This window comes from Siphateles boraxobius, unplaced genomic scaffold, assembly GCF_051911475.1.
Source record: "Siphateles boraxobius isolate OS27281-9 unplaced genomic scaffold, OSU_SipBor_1 3, whole genome shotgun sequence".
NCBI lineage: Eukaryota > Metazoa > Chordata > Actinopteri > Cypriniformes > Leuciscidae > Siphateles > Siphateles boraxobius.
The window spans coordinates 8,620,029-8,645,197 of record NW_027508919.1 but is presented as its reverse complement, the minus strand read 5'-3'; the positions used below and the strand labels follow the sequence as shown (position 1 = coordinate 8,645,197).

The 25,169-nt window shown below is 35.9% G+C and overlaps 1 protein-coding gene and 1 long non-coding RNA gene across 4 annotated transcripts; one reads left to right on the top strand and one right to left on the bottom strand.

The window, feature by feature from the left end:
- Positions 1-1,179: 1,179 nt before the first annotated feature.
- LOC143756887 (uncharacterized) lies at positions 1,180-4,914 on the bottom strand. The gene is made up of 3 exons (XR_013210345.1): positions 4,722-4,914; positions 2,054-2,209; positions 1,180-1,920 (listed from the first exon to the last, which is right to left on the bottom strand). It is a non-coding gene; the product is annotated as an uncharacterized LOC143756887 (long non-coding RNA).
- Positions 4,370-24,259, top strand: cabp2b (calcium binding protein 2b). 3 transcript variants are annotated; one of them, XM_077247720.1, is made up of 8 exons: positions 4,408-4,477; positions 7,541-7,612; positions 13,950-14,192; positions 22,849-22,879; positions 22,974-23,105; positions 23,462-23,571; positions 23,660-23,807; positions 23,932-24,259. In XM_077247720.1, exons 3-8 carry the CDS (start codon positions 14,001-14,003, stop codon positions 23,955-23,957), a joined length of 639 nt encoding a protein of 212 aa, XP_077103835.1. In that variant the 5' UTR covers positions 4,408-4,477; positions 7,541-7,612; positions 13,950-14,000; the 3' UTR covers positions 23,958-24,259. The 3 variants fall into 3 exon arrangements, with proteins under 3 accessions (XP_077103834.1, XP_077103835.1, XP_077103833.1); XM_077247719.1 differs by lacking the exon at positions 7,541-7,612 and having other exon boundaries at positions 4,370-4,477; XM_077247718.1 differs by lacking the exons at positions 4,408-4,477; positions 7,541-7,612 and adding an exon at positions 12,070-12,563.
- Positions 24,260-25,169: the final 910 nt, after the last annotated feature.

The following is a 25,169-nucleotide window of genomic DNA, read 5'->3' as shown; positions in this document are numbered from 1 at the left end:
CCTATAATTCATTGTAATCGACCTAAATGTTTTAGACAATTTTCAATGAGGATCCTCATTGAAAATTGTCTAAAACATTTAGGTCGATTACAATGAATTATAGGCATATAACTATATTAACAGTCTAATATGTCCGAACACTGCAATAATTAGTCATCAATGAAAATTAAAAACAGGTTTATTTCAAAAACATTGTTTAACAAATTAATAAAAGAGGCACGGTGTTACATCGCAGTGGCTTGGAAGACGTGGGTAATAACTGGACAAACTGGAGGTAAGCAACAGTAATTTGTAGCTATTTTGAACTACAGAACTTAAAGAGTTTCCTCTTTTTTTTTTTTTTTTTTTTTTGCTTCAGATTGAAATGGTTAAAATTCTGTGTTCACGCAGGCGCAGTGAGGGAAAAACGCTGAGTTCAGCCTCAGTTTTCACCTCAGTTCAGTCTCCAACGGATAGCACTTTCCTTGGTGCTTTTGTCATGCCAAGCTGCATAGGATTATTAGTTGAAGTAAATATGAGTTGTTCCTAAGAAATGTATATTACTTAAGAAATATTATTTTATATCACAGAACTAAATTAAATACATTAGGACCTAATAAATAATAACCCTAAAGTTAAGTTTTACTGGTCTTTATGTTCTGTTACAAAATTTTAAGGGTTATATTTGGTAAAATTAGCTGTAAGTTACTTCTTTAGTGCGATACTGCTATGATTGCAGTACTTTATTTGGTTCGTTCTTTACCAAAATCTCTAGTTCTTCAGACCGATCATGTCAAAAAGGACAGATAGATTGTTCAACTTTGACAAAAAAACATGGCAAAGGAAAGCTGAGTCTTGACTGAGCATTCTGAAGTTCACAGCAATTGTTTGATCCTGATTTTATTATTTTTTTGGACCTTTATCAGAGCAGGGAGAACTAGGACACCTTATAAACTAATGATTTTAAATTTCTACAGTATTTTATCATGTGATGCCTCATTTAGCTGTATCTTAAACTTATGAACTATGTGATAAAACACATTACAGCCTAACCTTGCTGTTGTTTCTAGGTTGCTATGGGTTTTACATGGTGTTGTAGTCCTATTATTCCTAACTGTGATGGCTATCATTCAGTCAGACCCCATGCCTCTCTCACACACAAGTTGTTATGGTCTTTTGAATAAGTTCCCCCACAGTGAGCACTGTAAATTATGCCTTTTAATTGATTTAAACAAAGGACTAAATATGTGGCCTGTACATGTGCTTAAAGTAAAACTTTATAAAGCACTTTATAAAGCACTTTATAAAGTACAACAAAATTAGAATGAAAAGAAATACTGTGCATACCACTACTTCCACAAGTTTGATTTATTCTCAAAAGCTACAGCAACATAAATAGTGAAACTACATGATTGCAGTATAAGGAATTAAAAAAAGTGTTATTGTCACAGTTTACTACACCATACAGCAAGTCATTGTCACATTTACATACAATGCACATCCATGTTAAAACAGTAAAGATTTTAGTGCCATCAGTATTAAACTTGACCAAAGAGAGATGGTTGTAGTAGAGCTACTGGATGTGGGTTTGACAGTCATTGGACTGATTGTGGTCACAGGGCGTTTTATATTAAAAGGACACTTTGCCTTGTTTCCTGCCTTGTCCATCACACTAATCTCCACATCTTTGAAGCAACAGGAACCAATATATTTTACAAGAGTTGCATTGTAGCCGTTTTCATCTACAGTTGTATCAATGTAAATGAAAAAGGTAGTGTTGAATTCACTAGAGTCAGTGGCAGAAAAAGAGGGGTGATCAATTCCTGAACCAGCACCATCTGACATGATGTAAGTCACTTCCCAGCTTGCATTTCGACAGGACAAAGGACAATCCAAACTCTCATTTACCACACGGCACACTGGTGGAGTCAGGTCTGTGACCTAAAGAGAAAATATAGCTGCATGATATTTCTTTCCATTAAACGCCATATGTGTTTAACTTATGCTGTAGCAGTAAAACAAATGTTGAGTAGGGAAATAGCATACATCAGTACAGATGAAATGAGGCACTTACACTCAGTATAACATCTTGTCTTTCTTTCTCTACCTTGTCAACATCTTTCATTGCTTTATCCTCAGTGGTGACATCATGGTATGGAAAGGCCTGTGACCATCCAATCAGCATGCAGAGAAAGACTAGTGACTTTGCAATCTGAACCATTCTGATAAACTGAAGAGATTTTAAGAATAGATTTAGATGAAAGTTTATGGTTTTAAATAATGATACTGACAGGAGTATTAATTTCCGTGAAGCCATTCTAAGGTTTCTCTTTGTGTTTTTCACGTACAGACGACAACGTTGTCGAAACGATGCTGTGTTATGCCTGCCAGGCCAGTTGTTGGCAATGTCACTTTGTAAAGGAACACGTAATACGCATGCACATGACGTTACCGTTTCCAAAAATTCGCGCTTTTGTTGTTTACACAGAGACGATAACGGTATAGTTTTTAAAAACTTGCACTTTGAAACCCGTTCTCAAAAGCTTCCGTTTTCAGGCCCCCAAAACGCCACTAAGGCTATGTTTCCATTAATCATTTTTGAATACCTCTGAGTCCACACCATACAAAGCGAAAAGAAATGTATTAACTTGGGAGAGCGTTTTCAAAAAGCTCCATCTTCGCTGACAAAAACGGCGTCTCAGGGGCAGTTTACACGACACTGTTTTCAACTAAAAAAAGGAAAACTTTTTATGCGTTTTGGCCGTTCATTTACACAACACTGGCATTTGGGGGGGCCTGAAAACACAACATTTTGAAAACGTGTTTCAAAGTGCAAGTTTTTGAAAACTATACTGTTATCGTCTCTTGTGTACACTACAAAATCTGTGAAAACGGTGATGCATGCGCATTACGTGCTTAGTCTAGGCGCGAGTGCTCTGTAAAAGAATACGTATCTGCGTAGGCGCATGGTCTTTTTTTACAAAGTGACATCGCCAACTACTGACCTGGCATGCATAAACAGCATTTATAGTCGTTTTGCAGATCTGTGTGAAGAGGGATCGTCGTCATCAGTACAAAGAAAAAACGTTTGCATTTTTTGCACATCGTTGTCATGTAAACGTAGCCTAAGTGTGGACGGAAGGCCAAAATGGAGATAAAAAGATGCGTTTTCAAACAAAAACGTATTAGTGTGAATTGATTTTGTCCATCGAAAACTGATTGAATCGTTGAATGGTTGTGGTCTACTATTGCTGTGCTGACATGTGAGTGACAGATTGTCCCGCCCTGGTGTCAGTGAACATGTCAAGGGAAGCACTGATCTATATGAATGACATTTATATAGATCAGTGAGGGGGACGCAATTTTGATTGTCATAATTATGATTATGAGAGTACTGATTAAGATTTTTCCAGTGTATATTCTGTTTACAACACTTGTTTACACAACACGCATGTCACAGCAAGGGCAATAACTTTCATCATAACGGATTTCCCATTAAAGGGTTAGTTCACCAAAAAATGAAAATTCTGTCTGTATTTACTCACCCTCACATTGTTCCAACCCCGTAAGACCTTCATTCATCTTTGGAACACGAATTAAGATATTTTTGATGAAATCTGAGAGCTGGATCACTCCTCCATAGGCTTCTAAGGGATTGAAACTTGTTCCCTGAAAAGTTATTAAAGACATCGTTAAAATAGTCCAAGTGACTACAGTGGCTCAATCTTAAGTTTATCAAGCGACAAAAATACTTTTTGTGCGCAAAAAAACCAAAAATAACTTTATAGCAACTATTCATTTCCTTCTCTGTGGGCCTCTAGTCAGTTCACTAGTGTAATAGCGTAAGCTTCTTTTGTTGTAAGTCACACGCATCACCCACATGACCAGCGTCGGCCAATAGTGAGCCTACGTTTGACGTGCAACACAGAAACACTTACACTATTACACTAGTTTAACTGACTAGAGGCCCACAGAGTAGGAAATGAATAGTTGAAATAAAGTCGTTATTTTTATTTGTTTTTGCACACAAAAAGTATTCTCGTCGCTTGATAAACTTAAGATTGAGCCACTGTAGTCACTTGGACTATTTTAACGATGTCTTTAATAACTTTTCGGGGCTGGCAAGTTTCAATCCCTTAGAAGCCTATGGACTAGTATGGAGGAGTGATCCAGCTCTCAGATTTCATAAAAAAAATCTTAATTCGTGTTCCGAAAATGAATGAAGGTCTTACGGGGTTGGATCAACATGAGGGTGAGTAAATACTGACAGAATTTTCATTTTTGGGTGAACTATCCCTTTAAGTTCTTTCCGGTAGTAATCACTTCCTGAAAGCATGCATCTTGTTGGGGTAATTTTGGTTAATACGTAACTACGTAGCCTAATCTTTCTGGAAGAACTGGAGAAGCTAAAAAATAATGCAGGCAGCAAGATTATACTCCACTACCATTATGTACCATTTCCCACTTCGTCATGCATTATTTTAGTCTTCAATAACAGGTAGGCTATAATAAATGTCTTTGAAAAGAGACTTGTAACTTTATAAAGGTTTATAAAAGTTACTTTCTATTACCTGTTTGTTTTGTCAAGCGAGATTATCAGTTAAAATACAATATGCCTATAAATTTAAAAAAAAGTTTTTTTAAAAATGCAAATTAATATAATCATTTATAGACATAAAAACACATTACATGTTCCAGCAATAAAAAGCCACCACAACGTTGCTTAATATGGAAATACTTACCGTTATAAGCGATAAAATCTCAGTAATGATAAAAGTAGTGAAATCTCAGGTAGTAAGGTTCTGCGCCTCAGTTTAGTCCTTCTCTGTTCCAGATTATTTTGGAGAAATGTGTTAAGATTTTCAACACTCTCAGACACACCCAGGCATGTCAACATGACCCATTATATCGTCAGAGCCGGTCAGTGGAACATGAGCTTGCACAATATGTGATTGTTAGGCTGCTTGCTCACGCTGTAAAGTATTATTAAAGTGGATATTGCTAAGTAAATATTGTTCCTTTGACATGAAGCATGGGAGCCTGACAGTAAGTGAGGCATAACTAACTACATAAAAAAATATTTGACTCTGTCTTGCATCACTTTCTTTATATTATGTATGCTTTGTATTGTATTTGTAACTTAATTTGCTAAACACAAAAGAAGATATTTTGAAGAATGTCAACCAAACAGTTTATGGGCCCCATTGACTTTCATAGTATTTGTTTTACTATGAAAGTCAATGGGGTCCATCAACTGTCTGGTTTCTGACATTCTTCAAAATATTTTCCTTTGTGTTCAGCAGAAGAAAGAAATTCATACAGGTTTGAATCAACTTGAGGGTGAGTAAATGTTGACAGAATTTTAATTTTTAAGTGAACTATACTTTTAAAGGGGCTAGAATTTAGAAACACTTGTTATTAGCGACATTGTTGGCTTGTGCATCCTTATGGACATTTTTGTCCTTTTCAGTTTAGTTTTTTTGATAACTTTGCCCGTGTTAATGCTAACTGCATAACATTTTGCACAGGTGTGTGTTTTTATTGGAATTTTACTATTTCACCACCATTTTCTTTAAAAAATCTTTTTTGAACTAGCTACACAAAATACTCCCACTCAGCACCTTTTGGACAAAAATGTCCCCATTGAAACCCATTAAAACGGCAATTTTTTAATCCCAGTGCCATTTAACTATAAAATGATGCAATCTTTGTTAAGAGGCTTTCATTCTGTTGACAAGGCTTCAAAATTTAAATTTTTACAATTTTTTTATCAGATGGTGACATTTTTCCAGGTTTGGCCTATAAAACAAATACCGCTTTATTCCTGTTTTCTGCTTCGGCATATTATAGAGCCAATTGGATAAATTATGCAACGATATTTGTCTGGGTGTGTTGGTATGGATGTCAGTGTGGTTAGTATGTGTGTTATGAAAAAATATGTGTGTGTGTGCATGTGTGTGTTTGTAATATTGAGAGAGAAAAACTCAACTGCAAATAACAAATCCAATCACTGTGTGCACCAGTGGAGCTTTTTTGGCAGCCAATGGGGAAAATGTGTTACTGCCCCCAAACAAACTCTTACCGAAAGCTCATTTTTTGAGATAACATACTCAAATTTGGAACACAATTTATTTAGATTTATGGCTTTTATTTTCTTGCCATTTTAGAGTTCAACTTTTTTTTTTATAAAATATATATTTTGTATAAAATAATTTTCATAAATAATTTCATAAACTTATACCTATATAACTTTTTTTTGGATTTACTTATAATTCGTTTACTTCAGCAATAATCTGACACGGGTCTTCTTTAAAATGATACCAAACTTAAGTCTGTGCTCCCATGCTTCACATTTTTATGACAGTTTTTAAACACGGACATTTTTGTCCTCTGTGTAGGCCTACCTATGTGTAACTTTTTTAAAATTGATGCACAAGGGTTAAGTAAACTGCAGCCAGCAACTCCTTGGTCTTTGCTCGCACTCTTGCAAGTGTAACATAGAAGAGACTGATTCAATGCCACGATATAGTCACGGCAAAGTTCATTTTGGTTCTTCTTCGCTTAGAAGTAAAAAAGAAGCTTTGGTGATAACTAATCAAATATTTAATTGCTACAATAGTGATGTCTCGCTAGAAATTACATCAGAAGTAGAAATAAACATACATTTACACACACACTGACCACCAAATGCCACTTTCAGATGACATCTTTATTTTTTTTAGCTCAACTGTCTCAGAAAGGATAGCACATGATTGTAGGATATCAAAGGCATCAAAGGATCCTATATGCTGCCTTCAAAAATTGATCCGATGAAGGTATCTCAGGAGACAGGAAGTGGATTCGGACGGGTCTTGATTTCCAGCCTTGACAGGAGGTCAGCTATTTGTTAATATATAAGTGTATAAATAACTTGAGCAAAGAATAAATTCTCATCATAAAGCGTCACAAAATCCTTTCATTGTTTCCAGATGTGCAAACATATTTCCTTTTGGTATTTTAAACGTCATTGGACTTTCTGAGATTTCCTAATTTTCCTGAAACTGTTTGTTTGAATCACTGTTTCACAACACGTTTTAAGTACTTTCTTAATGGTTCAAAGTGTTTTATTTTTGCTATTACATTTGACCAATTAAGCAAGAGGCAGCCAAATTATCACACAATAAATTCGGACAAGGTGAATCAGGTTCCATGAGTGAAGTAGAATCACAGGTTAAATAAGAAAGGGACATTATGGACTCTAACCTTTTTTTTTATTTTTTATAAATGGATTGGAGATAAAGAGAGCTGTAGGCTATTTGTCTAACTTAATGATTACAGAGGAATAAAGATTGCACTTCATGCCTCCACACGGCAATAGTTCGCTTAAAAATGAAAATTCTGAAATTCATACAGGTTTGATATAACTTGAGGGTGAGTAAATTATGACAGAATTTTCATTTTTTTTTACCTTTAACAAAAGACATCACAATTATATAATAAAAATACGTCATCAGTGATGCGTATACAGCTATGTGGACATCTTGCATTTATTGCTTCCTTTGGCTTGTCTTGTGAAATCAAGGAAACTGCACAGTCCTCCAGAGAACTCCAGCCCCTATGTGGACAGTCTTGGTATTGTAATCCTGGAGTGAAAGTAAGCAAATTCATTTGGTCCTTCAATAGGGTGAGATAAAAGAGAAAAAACACAATTGTTCAGGTTTTGCTCAAACTTGTGGAGTTCATGCAGTTTGAATGCTGGTTCCATTACAACAATTTGAGTTTTACAACTTGTAATTTAAACATTTTGCATTAAATAAAAATACAAACATCTTCACTAGTGCTCTCAGACATTTGGACCTCAGTGTATATATACTGTATAAATATTATTTTACTTTTTAGGATTGGTGGTAATGTAAAAAGGGAAAGATGACAGTCAAATACTCTACATCAGAGATTCAGTCTCAGTGTATCACATTTTTTTTGCACTACTAACTGATGTCTAGTTGTTTTGTGTAAAACCTCTTTTTCCGTTTTAGTGTGGGATTATCTGAACTGTAACGAGAGATTATTAATTCAAAAAACAAGAAAGCATCTGAGCACATTTACTGCTCTCAGCGGTGAATCATCAGAACAAGTGATCTTCCGAGAGTCAGACTGCACTGTGATGTTTAATTCATCTAAACGAGACAGTTCACCTGTCAAGCATGTCTGGGTCAAGATGTAATCTCTGGCCTGAACATAACACAAAAGAGAATAATCCAATCATTTGTCATTATTATTTCATATCTTTAGAAACGGCGTATGGTGCTTTCCGCAAATAGGACACAATTAGACCTTAAACGATGACATTTATCAATAAAAAATACATAGTTAGAAATTGGTTGGATTTTTAAACCAACGGTTGGGTTTGTCCATATTTGACCCACACTGTTGACAACCCAGAATTTTTAAGAGTGAGAATAAAGAAATAAAGTTTCCATAAATTCTAGAAAAATTGTGAATAAGTGTCTTAATTTTAAAACGTATTTTTCTTTGTAGCACGCAAACTTCTTTGGATGCATGCAGTCTGTCAGACACTGCTGTAAATTATTTTTAGAAATTAAAATGAATGAATAATTTTAAAAAAATTATTATTAACAGATTATTTTAAAATTATTAAATTGTTGTATCATTTTATTTGTTCACTCAGAAAAAAGGTACAAAAACTGTCACTAGGGTGGTACTTTTTCAAAAGGTACATATTTGTTCCTTTTAGGGACTAATATGTACACTTTACATACTAATATGTACCTTTAAGATATGTCAGTATGCACCCTTTAGGTACAAAAAGTGTACATTTTAAAAAGGTACCACCCCAGTGACAGCTTTTGTGCCTTTTTTTTGAGAGTACAGTCAAGAAAGGTCAGGACTTCTGCAGTGAGACGGGCCAAAATCTTTGTTTTCTACAGACTTGATATCTATGTATACTATTTGTGAAAAGTTTACGTGTGTTTTCTAATAGACAAATCGTATGTGGAAAAGGAATTAGATGATGATATTTAATGGTGAATGTGATCTAAACCTGATCAAACAGTTATAAGGCCTTATTGATCAGTACATGTGGCATTTAATATGTATGACTGATCAATAAGCAATATATCCTTCTACGTTACAAGATCTAATTTCTCTCTTTTCTTATTTATACACACTTGCCCCTTTCCGTTTCTCTTTCTCCCTTAACCAACCTACATCCCTCTCTCCTCCTACCTTTTCCCTAACATTTGATAGATTGCAATTAGATATCCTTGTAAAATCAGCAGGAGTCGTCGTTACTCAATCCTGCGGTTTACATTTCGGTTTTGTCGTCAGTCAATGGCATCCTCTCTTCTCCCCTCACCCTGAGTTCACTGCGTCTGACGCACAAATACTCCCCTATTTTATCTCCTCTTTCATTTTCCGTTACTGAGCTTTCTCTTCTGACTGAGTGTAGCTCTTTATCCATAAATTATACATCAGGTGAAGGTGACAGAGAGAGAGAAGATTTCATGCTATGATCATTAAATCTACTTAAATATGAAGCGTTAGATAAGTTGAGCATGAGTAGAGGTGTTAGGAGATACATTTAAATGCACTGATCAAATCTGGAAAGATTAACCTAAACACAAATGTGGGCATATAAGCTGTCTACAATGAGGTCACCATCATTTATGTCCTATTGAAATCTGTGAGATTGGGTCTCAAAATATTGAACCTTTTAACACACACACACACACACACACACACACACACACACACACACACACACACACACACACACACACACACACACACACACACACACACACACACACACACACACACACACACACACACACACACACACACACACACAAGTGAACACACCCATGCTAAAGTTGACTAAAAAGAGGAATAAAAAATAATCTTTTTGAAATTAATCTTAATGCCTTAATAAAAATAAAAAATGAGGAAAAAATCCAACCTTTAAGGACACCAATTTTCTTTGTGAATGAATGTATCGTAAATAAATAAATGTTCTTCCTTAAAATACAGGTTGCATAAGTCAGGACACCCCTATGTTGCAGTTTTGATTGTTTACACACATTTTCTGAAAGAATGCCTCATATTCTCTGAACTCTACACACAAATCAAAAAACACACACACAATGGGCAAAACCCCTCAATTCTTCTGCAAAATGAAACTTTACATTCAAAACAATGTTATTTCTTCTCAAAATGGTATATTGTTTTCAAATGACACACACAAACCATCATATGAATAGACATTTATAAGAACCAGTTGAACACTGATGTGCTCAATGTAAAACACTGTGATGAATGGAAAACACTTCTTCTCCATTCATCATAATGACTCAGGCCTTTTTTGTTCAGTTACACTTACTACAGACAGTACACACATAAGTGTGTTGTAAAATATTTGAGAATATTGTTTTTATACCCAGAACACACAAATACACGGCAACAAATACATTTTATTTTTCCCACAAAAACAATGGGAGATAGATCGCACATTTCGTACATCCCAACCAACACAAAGTTGCACATACAGTGGTCTACATACAAAACAACAGAAAAATGTACTGTATATAGTTACAGTAAAAAAATAAATAACTATGCTGAATCTTCTCTTCTGCTTCGGTCTTTTATGCTAAATCTCTGATTGCTAACTGTAAAACTGTGTGACGTGTTTGCCCATGTGACGAGTCAGTGTGCAGATCTGAATGGCAGTGTGTTCCTTGTGAAAACAAGAGATTTTGAGCTTGAAAATTGTGCCAAATGCAGAGAATTGTGTGTAGTGTTTTGAAAAACGTGTGTTTTAGAACTGCAATTTGAGTGTAAAGCAGGAATTGTGCTTGTAGTTAAGGAGAATTGGTTCAGGGGGTTGGTGAATGAGTTACATGTTGTGGTCATTGTGTCTCAAGTACCAGAATTTGTGTGTAAACAATTGAGAAAAACTGTAAATTCCCATAGAGCCAGGCAGATTTTTATTTTTAAAGGCCAGTTATTTTCATAAATTATGGAATAAAAAAATGTCTCTCACCTCAGTAAAATGCACTTCCCTGACATAGACGATATGCTTTTTATAGTTATATTAGCTATCGTCCAATCCATATACTGTATCTTTTGACTAGTTGAAAAGAAACACATTTTATCTTAAAGAAAATTTCAGACTGACGTTTTAATTACACTTTTTATGCAAATTCTGGTCATCAGAACACAAAAAGAATTATGATAATGACTTTGCAGTTATCCTAACGTTGCCATCAAATAACCAAAGTATTACTCTTACGAAATTAACCATGGGTTTACTACACACAAAAAAACATGGTTATCAGTTAACCATGGCAACCACAATTTAGCAATAGTTTTGCTACACTAACCATATAGTTTCATCATGGTAAGCTATTTGTAGTTGGCTAACATGTGGTTATACAAATGGTAATCAATCAGCCAAAAACCATGGTGACTAAACTTTTACTATAGCCTAATAAAACATGGTTAAATTTCATATATTGATCTAATTTCAAATGCTGTATTAAACTAATTTCAGAGCTCTGTATAGGTCATATAGGTTGTTTTATGGTTGCAAAATAATAACCTAAACATAATAATTAGGCAACGTTCTGTATAAGTTACTTAAAAGTCCTTGCCACATCTCTCCAGTAACAGAATCCAGTAAGAGAATCATAAGAAATAGAGGTTGATTGCTGTGGCATCAGATAAGAACAATATAAAATAAAATTATTTATTATAAAAATAAAAACATAAGAAAACAAAAACTGGCAGAAAGCGCTATGAAATACAGAAGCAAATGCCAAATAAATACATGAATAAATAAATAAAAACAAGCAGAACACAGTGTGTAGAGTGAGGTTATGTGTGTGAGATTCATAAAAACCTTTGTTGTTGTTTTTTTTTAATCTACTAACACAGAAACCCCTTATCTTACCAATCCAATGCACTTTAGAATGCAGCCTAGAACTCAGATCGAAAAGGGCAAATGAAAGATAAGGAGAGAGAGGTATCGGATGGATAGAGTGTCACCTTCGGAATGTTAGAAGGCCAAAAAGCAGACACGGTATCCTTCAGTATCCTGTTGGATAAAACACACCTGGCCAGAGAGAAGGATGACAAACTGAGGACTTCTACAGAGGAGCAGATGACCGAGTCAGATGGAGAGAGACATACAGGCATCAATAGAATGAAAGATGTGGCAAAGCAGAAAGAGGTTTAAATTGATTTCTTTTGATTTTTGAAAAGAAAATTACCACATTTATCCAGCCTTCCTAATTCAGCTTGAGTTACTGAATACGGTTCTGAGAAATTCACAGGAGAGTAACAATAACAATTGCAATTGCACGGAGGGAACATCTGACAGGCCCATATTGGGAGGGGTAAAACAGGTGTTGTCTTACTGAGAGAGAGAGAGAGAGAGAGAGAGAGGGAGAGAGGGAGAGAGAGAAGAGAAAGAGAAAGAGAGAGCGTGCCATTGTTGCAAGATGTTCATGATTATTCGAGAGGGATCAGCAGGAGGGGCAGGTAGTACCGGCGGCATGAGCGCTCCACCGGTGAAAACAGCGAAACAGGTAGAGTCAAACGTGTGTGTGTGTTTGTATTCTATGAACTATACATTTTTTTGATTCCCAGAGAGTGTTTTTTGTCTTTAAATAAATAAATTCTGCTCTAAATAAAATCAGCTTAAAGGTAAATTGTGATTTTTGCAACATTAAAATACCATGTTTTCATTTCCAGCTTAGTATGCACAGACAAGTAAACAATAGATTGATTTCCATGTAAAGCGTAACTCTTTGGCACTATAAAAACATGTCTCTGTTTGTTTGAGCTCAGCCTGGCATAGCAACATTGGCACAATCAATGATATTAGGTTTTGGAGCTGGGCTATGTATTTGACCGACCAATGGCAGATGGACGGATTGTTCAGTAAACCTGTTAAAAAAAACAATCTTTTTTTCCCTTCTATTCTGTTTGCGGCATTTTAAGATTGAACTTAAGCCGGGGACACACTTAACGATTGTAAGGCTTATTATGAACGTTATTTGATACGATCACAAAAATGCCGAGTCAGAGACAGTTGAGTTTAGTCGGTGTTCACAGCTGGTGTTTAAAAGTCTGTAAGTGTGTTCAGTTCAGTCTTAGAATGTTTCAGCTAGTCGTAAAGTGTTTCCCCGGCATTACACGTCACTGTTAACATTAAAGTTTAATATGAGCACAGCACAGTAATTATGCTGGATGAATAGTTTAATTTAAGTAAAATTATGTTTAACTGTGTTTACTAGGTGTGTTCGACTTGAGGCGGTGCTGCACAGACCGAACGGTGAATGACATCAAAGTTCAGAGAGAGCGATTAGCAAGCTTTCGAATCGCCATCGCTGTAGGCCTACTTTGATGTCATACACCGATCGGTCTGCGCAGCGCCGCATCAAGTCGAACAGACCTCTTGTCTACTTTACAGTACAAACAGTCAACTTTGATTGGCTCATTTAAGTTAGAAGATATCAGTCAAATCTTGTCTTGATGACAATTTTAGCTCTACCCACAGTGCTCTGACTCCACCCACTGTGACTTTTTCCTCCTCTCTCTTAAAAACAACCCACATTGTAATCAAACTGTATGTGTGCCTCACTCCCTTTACTCCCAAGGGTGGCGCCTTATTGAATTTTACATGGATGAAAATGAGGCTGTGAGTCATTTGGTTTTTTTACAACTCACAAGTTTCAAAATGGTTTTCTGGATTTTTTGTCTTCTGAAAGTCTTTTGGAACAATCAATATGTTGGTAAACAACACCATTACAGTCTATTGAACCTATGTCACAGCCTTGTTTTCATCCCAGTCTAAAATTAAATATGACTAAGTTCTATGTAGCTTTTGTAATTATCTTTAAAATGAGTCCCCAGTTGCTGATTAAACATCAGCTTAGTTAGGATGTCTGACCTCCTGTGCCTTCTGACAGGTCCAAGCCGCAATCAAGAAGAAGGTGGAGAAACAGAGGAAGCAAGTTGAAATGGGTGTGGTGGAGGTATTCAACAACAATGCAAAACCTAAAATGGGACAGCGAAAGAATCAGCGCATCGTTCCTCCCAGCAGAGGTGGAGATGGTGAGGAGGAACTTGAAGAGGAGCCCGCTGAGACTGGGGAATCGAAGGAGCAGGTGGAACTCGACCTCGTACCTATCATTGAGTCTGTTTTTGGCCAAGTAAGACTGCACAATAGCACCCCCTGCAGGCCACCTTTCATATCCCATACACATATTGCCATTTCATACCCTTCTACCTACTGCAGTCTTTCAGTGGCCCACTACTACATTCAATTCTGCTAAATAAAAGAAATTACATTTTTTTGTGAAGAATAAATATCATCATGTTATCTAGGTAGTTTAACTGATTTTATTTTAGTAAAAATGTTATTTAAAATAAATGATTCAGCCTAACTGACTATAGGTTAGTAGATTTAATTTTAGAAATAGGTTTTATATAGTGAATCATAAGAAATAAAATGCATGTCAAAGCATCAGTTTAATGCTAGTTTCTTTGTCTTTTTAAGGAAATCTAGAAATCATTATCCAATGTGCTCTATTCACCTTTATCCACCCGACCTGACCCTCAAAATTGACTTTCATTGGAAAATTGACTTGAGGTTCACTTTTAGTCAGGTTAATTTAGTGTTATTTTAGTATTATTTATATACTATTATAGTTTTTAGTAATATTTTGAATAATCTTTTATTAATTTATTTCATTTTTTTTCCATTTTAATTTTAGTTAAATTTTTAGTACATTTGTAATGTAGCAATATTTCGAATTTTCATTTAATACCTATATTTAATTTTATTTCAGCTTTTAGTTTTAGTTAACAATAATAACCCCGTTCAATCTTAAACAATATTTTTTACTCAACTAAATTGAATTTAATTTAGATGCTACCACATGCATGATGTTTCTATTCTGGGAAGGTATTCTTGTCTCCCAAAGTGACTTCATTAGCAGATAGTTGGTTATGTGACTGTCAGGCATGAGACGACAGGTTAAGGAGCTGTCCTAACAAGCACGTCTGTCCCCTCGTGGTTCATCCGCTCATGACCTGGTCTTAGACTTGTAGTATTGCATTCCCACACTATAGGATAACCTTGCGTCCCGTGGTAATCACTTGATATCGAGCTTGAATCACCAGCGGTGAGCACACTAGAAACCCAATCTTGCCCACTCACCTTTCTGGAAGAGGGATCATTGTTTGTTATTGTCATAATTATTTAATTGGCTTGGAGACATAGATAGCTACTAACTCATTTAGGATGATTCGTTTACTGAGTCATTGGCTAAGCTGAATTTAATAAACATCTTTTCTTGCTTTTGTTTAGTCAAACATACTGAAAAAAGAATGAACTAATGCAGGTTATGTTGGTATTTACTTTTTTGTAGCTTACATTTGCAAAGTAGTTTTCATTAGAGTATTCTCTGAAACACTATCCTTTAGTTTAAGTCACCTGAGAATGGGTATTGTTAGATAAAAGAGTTAACACATATAGGTTGACCAGTCTGACATCTGATTATCCTTAAGTCAATAAATAAAGCAGAGGATCTGAACTGGATATACTCTCCACTTAAATGGGAGGGTAAGCAAAAGAGTGTTTTATTTCTGAAAAATCGATTTAATAATAAATGAAACCCCTGCTGCACATATGGCATTTTTCAAAAACAAGGAACTCAATCTACCGAGAGGTTGATAGCTAGGTTTTGTTTTCCATCTCAGGCCAATTTAACTGTTGCGACATATAAAAGTGTTTTTATAAACGAATTCATGTATATTAGTGCAGCTTTAAAGATTTTAAAAAGCGTCTTTCAAACTTTTTGATGCCAAGGACCCCCAAATAAGTAATAATTATTACTTTAAAAAAGTAAGTAATTATTTATTATTACTTTAAAAAATAATTATTTTGAGGGACCCAGTTTCTAAAACATAAAAGCATCTTTAAATTTTCATGTATGTAAAGATCCGTTTATAATCTGTGAGGGGGGAAAGTGTTGTACAACATAATTTGTGCTAGAATAATTAGTTGGCATTTATATTGTTACTGTACTGAAGCAAATAACTAAACGTTTATTTTACATACTAAACATATTTATTTATTTGAATTAAATTGACTGCCTTTTTTCTACCTTTTATTAGTAAGTAAAGTAAGTAAAATTTATTTTTATATCACATTTACACAGCTTGCACTGACCAAAGTGCTGTACATAGCACAATAGCACAGAATAAAAATAAAATAAAATAAATACACAGATTAGTGATTTAAGCTAAGACAACATCAAGAGACAAACAGTTAATTACAGACAACAGGGTAAGACAATTTAAAACACAAGGAAGGCCAATATAAATATGTGAGTTTTGAGCCTGGTTTTGAATATTGTAATTGAAGAGGCATTTCTGATGTCAGGTGGCAATTGGTTCCACAGCTAAGGGCCAGCAATAGAAAAAGCTCTGTCACCTTTTTGCTTAAGCCGGGACCATGGGACATGGAGGAGACCTTGGCTGAGGATCTGAGGGACCTGGGGGCTACATGGGGATAAATGATACCAGCTAGCTGGGGGCCAGGACGTGAAGAGCTTTAAAAACCATCATTAGTATTTTAAATTGTTTCCTATACTGGACTGGAAGCCAGTGCATGGATGCTAGAACAGGTGTAATATGTTTATGCTTTTTTGTGTTCGTGAGCAGTCTAGCTGCTGCATTTTGGACCATCTGAAGCCGTTGCCACCAGTGTCAGAGGAAGACAAAAGTAGAGAGAGTTACAATAGTCTAGGCGGGAGGTTATGAAGGCTTTTTCCAGATCATTGTATGCCAAAACAGACTTGAGTTTGGAAATTATTCTTAATTGATAAAAACTAGTCTTTACAACAGATGCAATTTGTTTGTCAAGGTTAAGATGGGAGTCTAAAATAACACCCAGATTACGTGCATGGGATTTAACAAAGGGGGCCAAGGTTGGCAGGGATGGAATTTTTAGAATTTGAAGGGCCAAAGACAATAACTTTTGTTTTGTTATCATTTAACTGAAGGAAATTGTTAGCCATCCTGATTTTAATTTATTTTAAACAGTCTAAAAGAGGCTGCATGGAGTTTCCGGATTTAAGTGGGATGTAAAGTTGGGAGTCATCTGCATGGAAATGGAATGAAATATTTAATTTTCTGATGATGTTACCCAGGGGGAGCATATAAAGGCAGAAAAGTACTGGACCCAAGATGGACCCCTGGGGGACACCATAAGACACAGGGGCAGGGGATGAAGAGTACTGGCCTATACTGAAAAAGATATTTTGGTGAAGGTAGGAGTGAAACCAGTTATACCCTTAATGCCAACCCATTGTTCGGGACACCCTAGTAATATACCATAGCCTGGCTCCGCCCTCCTACGTACTTCCACTCAATTTTCACTTTCCTTCAGTACTAGGTCTGGGATTGTGCTGTAGTCTTTGGTTTTCTCCGATCAATTTTGTACTGAGCCAATCATCGTACAGAGGGAGTGGCTGAGAACGATGTCGTTGATGTCGTGCATTATTTTGAGTTGCAGTTCAGTAATGGCTGCGGAGAAAGATGAAAGGGTTCGACATGACATACGTCACGACCAAACGTTAGCGATTGGTTATGGCAGATCCAGAGTGACTCTGGGCAGATCCAATAGTTTTAGACTTCAATAGAGTACCCGCCTATGGAGCGGTGCCAAACTCTATGAACAAATGAAATTAAATGTATGAGAGTCTGGTGGGACCAGGCTAAATATAGGCCTACCATGGTCTACAGGGTCAATTGCGAGACTGAGATCCAACATCACCAGAATGGCATTATCACCTGAGTCAAGAGTGAGCAGCAGGTCATTTGTCACCTTTAACAGGGCTGTCTCCGTGCTGTGACGGGCTTTGAGCCCAGATTGGGATGGTTCTAGGATCTCTGTTGAGTTGAGGTATGGAAGCAGCTGCATTAAAACCACCTTCTCCAAAATTTTAGAGATAAATGGCAGTTTAGAGATAGGCCGGAAATTATTAGGACATTTTGCATCCAGATTATGTTTCTTTAGCATAGGCTGGACAACCACTTGAAACATGTAGGAACTTTGCCAGTGGCCAGGCAGGAATAAAGAATAAACTGAATAGAGGGACCAATAGCGTCAAAAGCATCTTTGATAATCTGTGAAGGGATATGATCATGTGGAGCTGTTGATGGTTTCATGTGCTTTAAAATGTAGGACACTGCTTGGAATTGGTCAAAAGTAGCTTAAGCAATGGGGAAGTGTGGTGGTGTGCTGGCCCGGATCTACCATACGGGCAATCTGAGGGACCCTACGTGATAGAAGTTTTTTTTTTGCTACATAAAAATAGTATACACAAGGCTTGGCCTCGATCTTGATAATTATCCAATCAGAATTTTAAAAAAGTTCTTTACAAAAAAAGATGTATAGTGATTGTCTGTTTTATATGTCAGTTGGATGGCTGGACAGGTGGTGATTGGTAGCAGGCCGCATACACTGTGTAGATTGGCTAATGATAAAGGTGGGCTGGCATAGAGCAGGTTGTTTACATTGTACTGACTGAAGATCAGTTAACTCCGATGGCTAACTCCAGTGGCCACCGTTCAACCTGAAGAAGGCAGCACGTGTTTACATCATTTATTGTAGAATTAAAACACTTTATACCCAAAAGTCAAAAAATGTACTCGAATCAATGAACAGCATTAATAAAACCCCAGTCTTACAGATCATTAACTAAAAAAAGTAATATCAGTTAAAATGGTTTAGTTACCCTTTAAGTTAACAGCCCTCAAAAACATTTTGAAAAATCTTTTCTTTCTAATTTTTCGCAGACCTCCAGCACCTCCTTGTGATCACTTTAAGATCCTTGTTCTAAAACAACCACTTCGTGTATATGTGCATCTGTGTGTATTGCTTTTTGTCAACTTTGATAGCAAATAAAAGAAAAAAAAACACTGATTATAGCAGCATAACCTAAGGATTTCCTGTCATGTTTATCTGTCAATACACACTAGGCCTATATGATTGCTATTACTCATGCAGTTTGCATGTACAGCAGCTGGTGAACTCAAACACATCTGGGACTCAATAGTCCCACAATGCTCAGCTGCTCATAGAGTGACCTCGTTTGACTTGACTCTAATCTGTGGGCTCAAACATGCACTCAAACAAATTCTTCCTAATACACACCACAAATGCATCATGATGGTTTTTATTATACACCATTATACAATAAAGTGTTGCATTTATCTACATTTGCTGATCTTTTCTTTTAAACAAGAATGTTGGCACAGAAACAGTTTCTGCTTTCACAGTTTCAATGTGTATGTGTGAGTGGATTAGAGTAGATTATCATTCTGGCAGGCTGGTGGTATACACAGGGCAATGTCGCAGGGTTTTACATAAATATGAGTGCTGATTAAATAGTGGTTCTCTGTTCATCTGCCCAAAGGTGTGGTTTGATTAGACTGGGATTATCACATGCACACACATACACAACTTGTATTAAAAAGACAAATGCTTTTAACCTCCTGCAACCTCCTGGGGTGGTGATGGCGCAGTGGATATGACACATGCCTTTGGTGTGAGAAACCCGGGTTTGAATCCACTGTGAGACACCAATGTGTCCCTGAGCGAGACACTTAACCCCTAGTTGCTCCAGAGGCGTGTGCGACCTCTGACATATGTAGCAATTGTAAGTCGCTTTGGATAAAAGCGTCAGCTAAATGAATAAATGTAAATGTATTTTTCATTTGACTCTTCATAGTAACGCTACAAACTAAGGACTCTTTCTTAGTTGTCTACCAATATGTTTTTTATATGGCTGATAGTGATATAGTATCCATTTGGCTGATATAATAGCTGTGCAATCTGAGACCACTAATGAAAATGCTGCAATTTTTCATAGAAATTTGAACTTCACAGGTTTATGCAAAACCTGATGATCATGTTTTCTAGCATGATTTGAAATGATCCAAAAATAGCGTCCTGTTCTTGAGTGGAAGAAGAACATCTTATATCTGTCTTAACAAAGGAGATCACATAATCAATGCCATAAATGTTGTCTAGAAATAGTATGGAATATTACATATTTTTTCTAAATGTTATATAATCCTACAAAGAACCCCCACTCGACCCCCTTTTAAAATAAAAATTTGAATCCCAGAATTTCAAAGTGGTGTGAGACTTCATAGCATATTGAATTTTTAAATGTAATAATTTAATGATAATTTAATGTTGAGCAATACAGAAATTGAGTGAAATAAATGCACACTTTTTTTGCACAAGATGTAGGCTACAAAAAAAAGGAAACCGTTATGTGTATATATATATATATATATATATATATATATATTGGAAATAAAAAATATGCACAATATGTCTCCTGGTTAATCGACCACTGCTCTTTCTTGCACTTATTTGTTTCTCCTCTGTTTCTCAAATCTCCTTGTGCTCTCTGTACATCATCCCGTGGCTCTCCGTCTTTAATCTGAAATAGGGATTAAAAACCTTCTCATTTCTCACCCTCCCCTTACCTCCCTCTCCCGCTTCCGCTCCACATCTCTCTCTTTCAGCTTGCAAACGAAATCATTTGCATTGGACTGCAATCTGTGAGGAAAGTGAGTGGATAGGGAAGAGAGGAAAGAGGCAGGGAGATTTTTTTAAACGAGATGTGAAAATGGCAAGAATAGGGAGAAGTATGCATGATCTATGAAACATTAGTGTTGTTTGTGGTTTGCTTTGAGTTATAAGAGAGGGTTCAAGATGAGAAAGAATGCAAATGTTTAAAGAGACATTTTAGAGTAACTAAACAACATGGACTTTAAGTAGCTTAATATGGAAGCAGGCGAGTGTTATATTGTCATACCACTCCATGAATTAATTCTATAAAAAGAACAGAAGAGGTGAGGTAGAAAACATCTTCACTGAGGATTAAGGCATGGGAAACTGCACCAAACCGTCCATGAAAAACAAAATGAAGAAGGTAAGAGAAACCTATTGAAAGGTCAGGGCCGGGGAACTGTGTTTCTGTGTTGAATGTAATATTGAAGTGAGACTTTAAGACTTTTATAGATATTTTGTTAATACTATCATAATACTTTAGTTTATGGACATGTCAAACACATTGGCTAAATTGTGTTTAATTCGATTATGTCTCAAGTAAAATTTGGCCTCACCCTAAGGGTGTGGCTGAGGGTAAAGTGGCTGGGTCAGTGGCGCCAGGGCCCCGCCCACCCGGAGACGCTGACGGAGAAAATGAAGTAACTTCTGAGTTTAAGGAGCCTCTGAATGCACTGGTCCAAAACTGCACCATGCTACATAATATCGTCGGACCCGCATGCATCTTCCTAAGACAGGGCTTCGCAAAGTCACAGCTCGTATGTACTATGAAAAACTAAAAACATAGTGTCTCAGCATCTACATTCTCCACTTGCTTTAATAGAAAAGATCACATCATCGTCATTGTGAATCATCTACTACATTTCACCCCCGTCCACTGGTTTGTTGTAAAAGATCAGTCAGGGAATGGAAAGATAATTCATTCTAAAGTGGGAAATAAAGTCATGTTTGCAGGTTTCTTTTATTTTCCTGCTTAAGCTTATTTGTTCAGCAGCCATCAAAAGTTGTCAAAAACTATCGCTCAATAGTTTGAGATCAGTAAGATTATTTTTAAAGTTTTTGAAAGAAGTCATTTAATGCTCACCCTGCAAGGCTGCATTTACTTGATCATTTATTTTGATTCAGTAAAAACAGTAATATTGTGAAATATTATTACAATTTAAAATAACTGTTTTTTATTTTATTATATTTTAAAATATAGTTTATTCATGAGATGGAAAATCTGTATTTTCAGCTGCCATTACTCCAGTCTTCAGTGTCAACAGTTGTGCTGCTTAATTTTTTTATGGAATCTGAGATCATTTTTTCAGGATTCTTTGATTAATAGAGAGTTCAAAAGAACCGTATGCACAATGTAAAAAAAAAAAAATTCATGATTTATCACAATTTTTTTCCTTTTGCCAAATCAACTTATATAATTAATGTGGATTAGATAACATCATATTTTGAAATTCTGTTAATTAAACCAATTTCCTTCTTTGTATGAACTCAAGTTTTTTTATTTCAATGAACTCAACATTTTAAGGCAACCAGGTAACTTACTTTTTTAAGTTAAACCAACTATTATTTTTTTTTACTTTGCATTTATTTGAAATAAATGTTTTAACAACATACATGTTTAATGTAACTTTTAAACAAATAATGCATTGCTGAATAAAAGTATTATATCATGTTTGACTATCCACGGTTGAGAATGACAATGGATTTTTAACAGTGCTTTTTTATTAAACAGTGAGGATATGATATTCAGTTAACTGAGAAAGATTCTGTGCTGTATTTGCGGCATATGCAATCCACTGGTTTATGCGTATGCATATTTTTACTATATGGTATTGGGTATTAGATAAAGCTGTAAATGGAAAGGAGAATCATCTATTGGATTTTCAAATGGCACTCTGTTTAACCTCATCCACTCTGTGTGTTGGGTGTTTCTCTGGGCCCTCCTCAAGTTAAACCCCCAAATCTCCTTATCTTTTAGCTGCTGCCGGGCAACTTTCACTGTGTAATCTAGTGACTACCCATGTCACTACATTATTACACATTGGAACCAGTCCTCAAACTTGCATTTTGTCCCAGTTTCTCATTTCCACATACCTACCTGTGTTTTGTCTGAGTTGTTTTGATGATTCAGAGAGAGATCATGTCAAACAGAGACATGTCTTCAAGTGCATCAGTGTTTAACGTCTTTCTTATGTCTCTTGATTTAACAGGACAGGGAACTGCGACCAGAAGAGATAGAAGGTATTCACAGTAACCACACGCCTCACAAGTGTCAGATTGGTAAACACCCTGTTCGTTCGTGTATTTCAACATCTCTTTCCTTGTATTTATGCAGAACTAAGAGAAGCCTTCAAAGAGTTTGATAGGAACAAAGGATACATCAACTGCAGGGACCTGGGCGAATGCATGCGGACGATGGGATACATGCCGACAGAGATGGAACTCATTGAACTGAGTCAACAAATAAGTGAGTGACATCACTGAGAAGGCATTTATGATCTGTGGCAAAATTACATGCATAATATGATACTGTATTATAGTCTGAGACCATAACAAATCTGGGATTTTTTATTAAATTCAACTTTTGTTGTTTTGTTGATTATTACATATAATCATAAAATGTTAATATTTTGTAATAATTTATAGAAAAAATTACAACGTAAGAAAATGAATAAGGGTCATTTTAATTTCTGTATTTTTAAGGATAAAATAATAAAATGTCATTTAAAATAAAATTGTATTTAACATTTATTTAACATTTTGTATTATTTTACAGAAGAATAAAAAGTAGAAAAAAAACATACATTCTCTGTATTTTTTAAGGTGGGGGTAAAATCGACTTTGAGGACTTTGTGGAGCTCATGGGCCCCAAAATGCTGGCAGAGACAGCAGACATGATCGGAGTCAAGGAGCTGAGAGATGCCTTTAAAGAGGTACACACACTCACTCTCTTACACACACACACACCACTGTGTTGACTGTAGCCATCAGTGGCCTTATCAGCATTTTACCGGTGTGCAGTTTGACTCCAATGGTGATGGGCAAATCAGCGTCACAGAACTGAGAGAAGCCATGAAAAAGCTGATGGGAGAACAGCTGAAACCCCGAGATATTGACGATATCCTTCGTGATGCCGACCTCAACGGAGACGGACTGGTTGACTTTGAAGGTAAAAGAGAAAGATGGACAAATAAGGATGACTAGTATTCTCATTTCTTAGCATTTTCAGTTTAACTCACTGAATATACTGTATTTCTGTTTTCCTTTTTGTTTTTCCACACTCAACCTTCCAGAGTTTGTGAGGATGATGTCACGTTGACGAAAGACACACAGAAATTTAACACTTTTTTTTCATCATAAGTCACTACGAGGGACAGATGGTGCAGCTATCTGAATGTTTTTCAATAGGCCTCAAGAGATAAAATTTGTAAAAAGTATTTTTATAATTTTAAGCAAGCATTATTAAGCAGTGTCTCATTTCAGTATAGTAGCCTGATGTTGTAATTGTACTGTTTAATTGGTATTTTCAGAGATATATTTGTCTGATTACGAGTGTATTGAATTTGTATAGTGTGCTTAATTTTTTTAAAATAAAATAATTTGATTACAGTGGTTTTATAATTACCTGTTCACATCTCTTCTCCTTGTTTTAGCTAGCTATGGAGCAGACTCTGATTTTAACATTCACCCAGAATGAGATCAGTGCCACCTACAGGTCATGAGATCTGAAAAATTGCTTTTTTAAGGCTATTTATTATTTTCTCATAACTTTTCAACAGTTTGTCAGAAAATTGTGACCTTGGTGTCTATGGATTCCTTGTGTCATGCCAAATCCGAGGATTTTGTCACAATCGGACGAACATTAGTCCTCCATTTTGAATTTTGCCAGAAATTGCAATATCTCTCATATTGGCACAAAATTAGGTAGGGGTCATCATCAGCATGTCCTGAAGGTAAATGAAAAGTTTCAACACAGTGACACCTAGTGTTCCGGAGATATAAGTTTCTTTGTTGCAAAAACGCTATTTGAAAACATTGTTCAAAATTTGTTTTTTCTGCGTCCTTAATTTCCTTGGCTTACGTCGATTCTGATGATATGTAATTTTTCACTTTCCATCATTTTATTTGTCCACCATTTTAAAGCAAATGAAAAACTAATTTATTCCGGTACTTGTACAAACTTTGTCCAGTTTTGTCCAAAATCAGACCAGGACCTCGCAACAAAGAAATGACTGAACGGATTTTTGATATTCACTAACTGCCCTGCGAAATCCCTCACAAAAGCTGACCATTGATATGTTTGTTGTCTTATGCTAGTTATCTTTGTATGCCAAATGGTTAGCATGCTTACCAATTGCCATTCTTTCTAATGTGGCTCTTCAGCTATCAGGTAGCTGTAGTCTACGTTAGCATTAAGTTATTTTAGCATGCTAATCTGGTTAACATCCTAAGTAATGCTTTTGTTTGCTCATTCTCACACTGAAAGCTCTCCTCAGCAGCCTATTGCATGTACATCAGTGAGTAGCTCAAT

What these genes read in the sequence shown, in the direction of transcription:
- cabp2b (XM_077247718.1), top strand. Translation starts at nt 12,477, where the DNA reads ATGTTCATGATTATTCGAGAGGGATCAGCAGGAGGGGCAGGTAGTACC. An exon ending in CGGTGAAAACAGCGAAACAG is followed by an intron (nt 12,564 to 13,949) that starts GTAGAGTCAAAC and finishes GCCTTCTGACAG; the next exon opens with GTCCAAGCCGCAATCAAGAA. An exon ending in TTGAGTCTGTTTTTGGCCAA is followed by an intron (nt 14,193 to 22,848) that starts GTAAGACTGCAC and finishes TTGATTTAACAG; the next exon opens with GACAGGGAACTGCGACCAGA.